This window comes from Passer montanus, unplaced genomic scaffold (genome assembly GCF_014805655.1).
Source record: "Passer montanus isolate IOZ18808 unplaced genomic scaffold, ASM1480565v1 scaffold259, whole genome shotgun sequence".
In the NCBI taxonomy this organism is placed as follows: Eukaryota; Metazoa; Chordata; class Aves; order Passeriformes; family Passeridae; genus Passer; species Passer montanus.
The window spans coordinates 141565-150855 of record NW_024367250.1 but is presented as its reverse complement, the minus strand read 5'-3'; the positions used below and the strand labels follow the sequence as shown (position 1 = coordinate 150855).

Here is a 9291-nt window from a genome sequence, read left to right as displayed (position 1 = left end):
CTGGGCTATAAAAATCCATAAAATCCAAGATTCCAGCAGATTTCAGTAGGAAAAGACCCACCCTGTGCACCCCTGGAGCTGAGGCGGGAGGTCATTGTCCCTCCGGTGGCTCTCCAGGACATCTCCCACCCACCAGGACATCTCCAACCCTCTGGCTGTCCCGTGGTGTCCCACCTGGAATGTCCCCATGGCCATGCCCTGGATGGGGCTGGTGAGATCTCATTTCCTCCTCTTGGTGAGCGCCTCCCAGGGAAGAAGGGCCAAATTTCTCTCCCAAATTTCTCTCCCAAATTTCTCTCCCAAATTTCTCTCCCAAATTTCTCTCCCAAATTTCTCTCCCAAATTTCTCTCCACCTCCCGAACCTGCTGCACGCAGGAATGAGGGAAGAGGTGGAATTTGAGCGGGGCTGGGAGGCGGAGAGAAAGGGATGGATATTCCGAGGTGAAGGGTGGGAGCGTGGGGCACCAGGGAGGAGCGGGGTGAGCACGGATGGTCTCTGGGTGAAGAGCTGCACCTGGAGCCGCTGGAAAACTGAGCAGAGGGAAGGTGGGAAGGGACAGGGGGGGTTGGTGGTGGGACCCAGCGGGGGTTTGGAGCAGCCACAGAGCCACCTGCAGCTCCTGGGCTCCAAACCCACCGGAGGCCCTGGGGTGGCCCTGGCCGGACCCATGTGGGGACACTGGGGCCGTGACACCGGGGCCGTGTGGGTGACAATGGCCACGGCCCATCATGGGACACCAGGGCTGTGTGGGTGGCCCTGGCCGGACCCATCAGGGGACACTGGGGCCATGTGGGTGACAATGGCCACGACCCATGTGGGGACACTGGGGCCATGTGGGTGACAGTGGCCATGGCCCATCAGGGAGCACCAGGGCTGTGTGGGTGACAATGGCCAGGGCCCATGTGGGGACACCGGGGTTGTGTGGGTGACAATGGCTGGACCCATCAGCTGATGCCAGGGCCATGTGGGTGACAATGGCCAGGGCCCATCAAGAGACACTGGGGCCGTATTGGTGGCTCTGGCCAGGGCCCATCTGGGGACACTGGGGCCATGGGGTGGCCCTGGCCAGACCCGTCTGGGGACACTGGGGCCATGTGGGTGACAATGGCCACGGCCCAATAGGGGACACCAGGATTGTGTGGGTGACAATGGCTGGACCCATCAGCTGATACCAGGGCCATGTGGGTGACAATGGCCAGGGCCCATCAAGAGACACTGGGGCCATATTGGTGGCTCTGGTCAGGGCCCATCAGGGGACACTGGGGCCTTGGGGTGGCCCTGATTGGACCCATCTGGTGACACCAGGGCCATGGGGTGGCCCTGGCCAGACCCGTCTGGGGACACTGGGGCCATGTGGGTGACAATGGCTGGGACCCATCTGGGGACAGCAGGGTTGTGTGGGTGGCCCTGATTGGACCCATCAGGTGACACCAGGGCCATGTGGGTGACAATGGCCAGGGCCCATCAAGAGACACTGGGGCCGTATTGGTGGCTCTGGCCAGGGCCCATCTGGGGACACTGGGGCCATGGGGTGGCCCTGGCCAGACCCGTCTGGGGACACTGGGGCCATGTGGGTGACAATGGCCACGGCCCAATAGGGGACACCAGGATTGTGTGGGTGACAGTGGCCAGGGCCCATCAGGGCACACTGGAGCCATGTGGGTGACAATGACCAGGGCCCATGCGGGGACACTGGGGTCATGTGGGTTGGGAGGTTGATGCTGAAGGTGCTGGTGACAAACTCAAGGAAATCCCAGGAGGAGGAACTGGGAACTCCCTGCCGAGGTTGTCCCCTTGTTTTCCCTTCCCGGTGGATTGGTGGCCGTGGCAGGAACACCTCGTGGCGGGATTTGGGAGGGCCGTGGTGGGGACAGGGCCACGAGGCCGAGCTGGGAGAGGCTTTGGAATCCCTTCGGACCCAAGGGAGCAGCCGGGGCAGGAGATGGGACAGCAAAGCATTGGAAACTCCAGAGATCGCAGCTTTAATCAGGAACCTTCCCGGGTGACGCGTCCCCTGCGCCCTGCTGGGGACAGGAACCTCTTCCCCGCGTGCGGAAATGTCCGGAAGGAACGACGGAGGACAGCGGGGAGGAGAGAGGGGGAGGAGGAGCACGGACGTGAGGTCGCTCGATGGCGACAGCGCCGATGTCACAGCCGGCCATCAGTCCCTGCGGCGGCGGCCCAGTCACTTCCTCCGCCCGATCTGGGCCATGAGGTGCGCGTTGGCCGCCGCCTTGGCCCGCAAGTTCTTGGCCTTGGCGATGTTGAAGAGGATGTTCATGATGTTGGTGGGGACGTCGAGGGACAGCGTCACCTTGGTGCGCCGGTCGCTCTTGGCCTGGTTCTGGTAGGTCTTGCCCTTCACCTGCGCCTGGGACACGTATTTGTAGTGGCCGTCCCCCGGGAATGTCCTTTTCCCCAGCTCCTCCTCCGCCGCGTCCTCCTCGGACGCCTCCTCCGGGGACGGCGGCTGGGAGCCGCGCTTGTCCAGGACGGCGTTCTCCTCGGGAAGGACCTTGTGCGCCTCCGGCAGCGCGGCGCTGAGGCAGCTGAAGATGGAGGCGGCGCTGGAGAGGCTCAGGGCCCGGCCGGTGCCGGCGGCTCCCAGCAGGATGAGGAGCAGCAGCAGCCTGGCGTGGGACATGGCGGCGGCCTGGCCGTGGAGACACCCGCGGGAGGGCAGAGAGGGACGTGAGCTTCCCGTGGGACACGGGGGGATCCAGCTCTCCTCATCCCTTCCCGACCCCTGAACTCCCCTTCCTGCGCTCTTGGAGTCCCCTCCAAAGGCTGGGACAGGTGGGAAGGAGCTTCCTTGGGAAGCAAGGCCCAGCCCTTGGTTTTGGGGTGCTGGTGAGAGGTGGGATGTCCAAGGAGCTTCCATGGACCTTCCATGGAATTTCCATGGAGAGGAGGATTTGGCCTTTGTTTCCATGGAGAGGAAAATTTGACATTTCCTTCACGGAATTTCCATGGAACTTCTACTGAGAGGAGGATTTGACCTTTCCTTCACGGAATTTCCATGGAACTTCCACTGAGAGGAGGATTTGGCCTGTCCTTCATGAAGTTCTCTGGAGTTTCCACAGAGCTTCCATGGAGGTGAGGGTTTGGCCTTTCCTTTGTGGAACTTCCATAGATCTTCCATGGAATTTCCATGGAGGCGAGGATTTGGCCTTTCCCTCATGGAACTTCCATGGAGAGGAGGACTTGGCGTTTCCTTCGTGGAGTTTCCATGGAATTTCCACAGAGCTTCCATGAAGGTGAGGGTTTCGCCTTTCCTTCATGGAACTTCCATGGATCTTGCATGGAAGATCCATGGAGATGAGGATTTGGCCTTTCCTTCGTGGAACTTCCAAGGAGCTTCCACGGATGAGAGGATTTGGCCTTTGCTTCCACGGAACTTCCACAGAGCTTCCACAAGGAGGAGAACTTGGCCTTTCCTTCGTGGAATTTCCAAGGAGCTTCCATGGACAAGAGGATTTGGCCTTTACTTCCATGGAAATTCCACAGAGCTTCCTCGAGGAGGAGGACTTGGCCTTTCCTTCATGGAGTTTCCATGGAATTTCCACAGAGCTTCCATGGAGGTGAGGGTTTGGCCTTTCCTTTGTGGAACTTCCAAGAAGCTTCCATGGAGGCGAGGATTTGGCCTTTGCTTCCATGGAAATTCCACAGAGCTTCCATGAAGAGGAAGACTTGGCTTTTCCTTCATGGACTTTCCATGGAATTTCCACAGAGCTTCCATGGAGGTGAGGGTTTGGCTTTTCCTTTGTGGAGTTTCCATGGAACTTCCATGGAGAGGAGGACGTGGCCTTTCCTTCATGGAATTTCCAGGGATGAGGAGGACGTGGCCTTTCCTGCACGGCACACACGTGGCTGCTGTTTGGACCTCAGGAATGCCATGGATCCGTCTCCGCTCCCCGGAGTGTCCCTGGCTGCCGCAAAGGGGCCGTTCCCTGTCCCCTGCGGTCACCAGGGCTGCTCCTCCAGCCCATCCCACCCCTCAGGACGTGGGAATGACGATCCCGTGGGACGGCCCCGTGTCCCCTCTCCAGCCCTGGCTCCGGGTGCTCCGGGGCTGCTCCATCCCCGGGATCCTCCTGCTCGAAACGTGGCCATTTTTGGGTCCTTTTGGGGTCTTTTTGGCCCATTTTGGGGGCTCTAAATCCCTGGATAACTCTCCTGGAAAAATCCCTGGATAAATCCGTGGATAACTCTCCTGGATAAATCCCTGGATAAATCCCTGGATAAATCCGTGGATAACTCTCCTGGATAAATCCCTGGATAAATCCCTGGATAAATCCGTGGATAACTCTCCTGGATAAATCCCTGGATAAATCCCTGGATAAATCCCTGGATAACTCTCCTGGATAAATCCCTGGATAAATCTCCCGGATAAATCCCTGGATAAAATCTCCTGGATAAATCTCCTGGATAAATCCCTGGATAAATCCCTGGCTAACTCTCCCTTGCCCATTCCCAGGATGGAAAAAAGTCCCCATCCAGCCCCGAGGGCTCTCCAAGCGCCTGGAATCCTGCTGGAATTCTCAGAAACCTGGAATACTGCTGCCATTCCCAAAATCCTGGAATTCCCAGAAACCTGGAATCCTGCTGGAATTCCCAGAAACCTGGAATACTGCTGCCATTCCCAAAATCCTGGAATTCCCAGAAACCTGGAATCCTGCTGGAATTCCCAAGAAAACTGGAATCTTGCAGGCATTCTCAAAAACCTGGAATCCTCTGGAATCCCCAAAACCCTGGAATCCTGCTGCTGTTCCCAAATCCTGGGATCCTCTGGCATTCCCAAAACGCTGGAATCCCCAAAATCCTGGAATCTTGCTGGAATTCCCAAACCCTGGAATCCTGCTGGAATTCCCAAACCCTGGAATCTTTCTGCCATTCCCAAACCCTGGAATTCCCCAAACCCTGGAATGTTTCTGGAATTCCCGAACCCGGGAATCCCGTGCCATTCCCAAACCCTGGAATGTTTCTGGAATTCCCGAACCCGGGAATCCCGTGCCATTCCCAATCCTCTGGCCCCACCTCGCGGCCGGCGACCCGGGAATCCCGTGCCATTCCCAATCCTCTGGCCCCACCTCGCGGCCGGCGCTCGCTCTGCCCGGGGCCGGTCCCGGGGCCGGCGGGACCTCAGCAGGGCTGGAATTCCATCCCGGATTTTGGGGCTGGGAGCGGCAGAGCTCATCCCATGGGGGCGTGCGGGGCAGCAGCATTCCAGGGTTTGGGAATGGCGCAGGATTCCAGGGGTTTGGGAATGCCAGGGTTTGGGAATGCCAGCAGGATTCCAGGGTTTGGGAATGCCAGCAGCATTCCAGGGTTTGGGAATGCCAGGGTTTGGGAATGCCAGCAGGATTCCAGGGTTTGGGAATGCCAGCAGGATTCCAGGATATACCGGGAATACCCCTGGGAATGGGGGATGTTCCTCAGATCCATCCGCGGTCTGGGATCTGTCACCTGCTGGGCCACCGACCCTAAAACTGCCCTTCCTGTCTGTGGAGGGGAATTTGGGAATGTTTGTTCCCTAAATTCTGCTTTTTATTGGCCATGGAGGGGGAATTTGGGAATGTTTATTCCCTAAAACTGCCCTTCCCGTCCGTGGAGGGGGAAATTTGGGAAGGTTTATTCCCTAAATTCTGTCCTTTATTGTCCATGGAGGGGAATTTTGGGGATGTTTATCCCTAAAACTGCCCTTCCCTGTCTGTGGAGGGGGAATTTTGGGAAGGTTTATTCCCTAAATTCTGTCTTTTGCCATTCCTTGGAGTAGGAATTTTGGGCAGGTTTATTCCCTGAATTCTGCCTTTTATTGTCCATGGAGAGAGAATTTTGGGAAGGTCTTTTCCCTTAAATTTGCCCTTTGCTGTTCCTCAGAGGGGGAATTTTGGGAAGTTTTATCCCCTAAATTCTGTCTCTTGCTGTTCCTTGGAATGGGAATTTTGGGCAGGTTTATTCCCTAAATTCTGCCCTTTATTGTCCATGGAGGGGAATTTTGGGAAGTTTTATCCCCTAAATTCTGTCTCTTGCTGTTCCTTGGAATGGGAATTTTGGGCAGGTTTATTCCCTAAATTCTGCCCTTTGTCCATTGAGGGAGAGATTTGGGAAGTTTTATGCTCTGAATTCTGCCTTTTGCCATCCCTTGGAGAGGGAATTTTGGGAAAGTTTATCCCTTTAATTCTTCCCCTTGCCATCCCTTGTAGGGGGAATTTTGGGAAGGTCTTTTCCCTTAAATTTTCCCTTTGCTGTTCCTCAGAGAGGGAATTTTGGGCAGGTTTATTCCCTTAATTCTGCCCTTTAGTGTCCATGGAGGGGGAATTTTGGGAAGTTTTATCCCCTAAATTCTGTCTTTTGCCATTCCTTGGAGTAGGAATTTTGGGCAGGTTTATTCCCTGAATTCTGCCTTTTATTGTCCATGGAGGGAGAATTTTGGGAAGGTCTTTTCCCTTAAATTTGCCCTTTGCTGTTCCTCAGAGGGGGAATTTTGGGAAGTTTTATCCCCTAAATTCTGTCTCTTGCTGTTCCTTGGAATGGGAATTTTGGGCAGGTTTATTCCCTAAATTCTGCCCTTTATTGTCCATGGAGGGGAATTTTGGGAAGTTTTATCCCCTAAATTCTGTCTTTTGCCATTCCTTGGAGAAGGAATTTTGGGCAGGTTTATCCCTTCAATATTTCCCTTTTCCATCCCTTGGAGAGGGAATTTTGGGAAGGTCTTTTCCCTTAAATTTTCCCTTTGCTGTTCCTCAGAGAGGGAATTTTGGGCAGGTTTATTCCCTTAATTCTGCCCTTTAGTGTCCATGGAGGGGGAATTTTGGGAAGTTTTATCCCCTAAATTCTGTCTTTTGCCATTCCTTGGAATGGGAATTTTGGGAAGTTTTATCCCCTTAACTCTGCCCTTTTCCATCCCTTGGAGTGGGAATTTTGGGAAGATCTTTTATCCCCTAAATTCTGTCTTTTGCCATTCCTTGGAATGGGAATTTTGGGAAGATCTTTCCCCCTTAACTTTGCCCTTTGCTGTCTCTTGGAGAGGGAGATTTGGGAATTTTTTATCCCCTAAATTCTTCCCTTTTCCATTGCTTGGAGAGGGAATTTTGGGAAGTTCTTTTCCCTTTGCAGTTCCTCAGAGTGGGAATTTTGGGCAGGTTCATCCCTTTGCTCTCCATGGAAAAGGGGAGAGTTTTGGGACCTTCATTCCCTGAACTCTTCCCTTTCCCAGGGGAGATCTGGCCGTGCCAATCCTCCCTCGGGATTTTAGGGATCTGCTCCATTTCCGCTTCTTTGCCTCCCATTTCACCCCTTCCCCAAACCCCCAAATCCATCCCCTGCATCGGGGTGGGCGAGGAAGAGGAGCAGCCTTGGATCGATCCAGGGAAAGCTTTTCCTGCAGATCCAGGGAGGAAAACCCTTCCCAGGCACTCAAGCCCCCCATGGGATCATTCGGAACCCCAAACTCCCCTCAGCCCCAAATCCCATTGGGATTTAAACACGAACATATCCCAGGATTTAATTTTTCTTGGGAAAGGGGCTGGAGATTTTGGGAACGGAGATTTTTCCAAGGCTGGGATCCCGAAAGACTCGGGATGAAAATTCCTCCCACCCCAAAATTCCCTTTTTTCCCCAGCTGTGTTTCTCCTCCCTCCACCCTCAGCAAAGCCCCGGATCTCCTGCAGGATGGGATGGGAATTCAGGGATCGGGGATTTCCTCACCCCAAACCCTGGATAGGGAATGGGAATATTCCCCAAAAGCTCCTGGGAGAGCCCCGGGATGTTCCTGCCCCGCCTGGAATCTCGGAGCAGCATCTCCCTCACCACGCGCTGAATCCAGCGCCTTTTCCTGGGATTTTTCCAGCTTTTCCCTCTCAACAAAACTCTGGGAATCTCAGCCGAGCAAAGGGAAAACGCGGCTGGAGCCATCCACACCCATTCCTGCTCCTCGCCGGGATGGACATCCCGGCAAAAGCAGCAGGAATCCAGGAAAAAACCAAGGAAAAATTGATTTTTTTGGGGATTGGGTTTATTTTTTTGCCGGGAGTGGGGAGGGGTTGTGCCCTTCCGCGCCGGGAAGTTTTTATGGAGCAGGAAAAAAGCTGGAATTGGGGATTCCTCCTTGTTTGAAAATGCAGGGAAAAGGAGGAAAAGCACCCGCGGTGGATCTGAGGAGATGGGGATGAAACCCGAGCCGCTCCCCCCGCCGGGAATTGCCGGGACAGCCGGGAATTTTCCCAGGAATTTTATCGGGATGCTGCCCACCCTGGAAAATCCCGCAGCTCGGCGTGGAAGGAGAAAAGCTCCTCATTTTCCAGGAAAAAAGCGGGATCGCTGCCTCTCCCTGCGGCAGAGGACGGGATGCGGCGCGGTTTTCCCAAGTAAGTCTGGGATAAATCTGGGAATGGGATCCGGAGGATCTGCCTGCTTCTTCCCCCCGTGAGCTCTTCCCGGGGATGATTCCCAAAATCCAGGCGGGGCTGGCTGTGCCTCGCTCTCCTCCCCGTCCCTGCAGTGGATTTATCTCCCTAATTTTCCTTTTCCCAGGATTTCCCAATCCTTCCCGTGCTGCCTATTCCAGTCTGCCTCCCAAAATCGCTGGAATAATAATAATAATAAAAAATTATTTTTCCCAGGAGGGGAATTACGAATCCCTTGATATCAAAATATCTTGGATTGCTTTTCCCTACCTTGCCTATTTTTTTTCCCTAAAAAAAAGAAAACACCTGGAAAATTCCATGTGTGGAGCGTGGATTTGCCTCCTCCATGGATATTTTCCCTTCCCAACAAAAAATTTTGTGGAAAAACAAATTTGTGGGGGGACAAAACTCAGGAAAACAGCCCAGGATGGGCTCCAGAGGTGGAAAAGTCTCTCAGTCCCTAAAAAAAAAAAATCCCTGGAATCTGATTTCCCAAGGAAAACACCGAAATATTTAAATTTTCTGCAGATGGGGGAATAAATGAAATCCAGGCACTCACCTGCTTCTCCTGGATGCTCGGGGTGGGAAGGATTTGCCGTGGAATCACTCCCGGGAAAGAGGCATCAGGAGCCTTTCCCAAACTTCTCCTCCCTGCTGGTTTTTCCCAAGGATTGGGATATTTTTTCCCCCTCTCTCTGGGAACCTTTTCCCCCCTCCCCGGTGTATTTATAAAAATCCCAGGGATCACGGGGTTGCAGTCGTGATTCCAGGCGTGGAGCCGTGCCTCGGGAATGATTTCATTAGGATGAGATCAGAGCGAGCCGGCGACGTCACGGAGCCTCTCCCCATCCGCAGGGAGGGAAAAAACCGGGAATTGGGGG

The 9291-nt window shown here is 54.5% G+C and overlaps 1 protein-coding gene across 1 annotated transcript; it reads right to left on the bottom strand.

The window, feature by feature from the left end:
* Positions 1 to 1986: 1986 nt before the first annotated feature.
* On the bottom strand, positions 1987 to 9089 carry UCN3 (urocortin 3). The gene is made up of 2 exons (XM_039711954.1): positions 8970 to 9089; positions 1987 to 2655 (listed from the first exon to the last, which is right to left on the bottom strand). Exon 2 carries the CDS (start codon positions 2644 to 2646, stop codon positions 2188 to 2190), a length of 459 nt encoding a protein of 152 aa, XP_039567888.1. The 5' UTR covers positions 2647 to 2655; positions 8970 to 9089; the 3' UTR covers positions 1987 to 2187.
* Positions 9090 to 9291: the final 202 nt, after the last annotated feature.

What these genes read in the sequence shown, in the direction of transcription:
- UCN3 (XM_039711954.1), bottom strand. Translation starts at nt 2,646, where the DNA reads ATGTCCCACGCCAGGCTGCTGCTGCTCCTCATCCTGCTGGGAGCCGCC.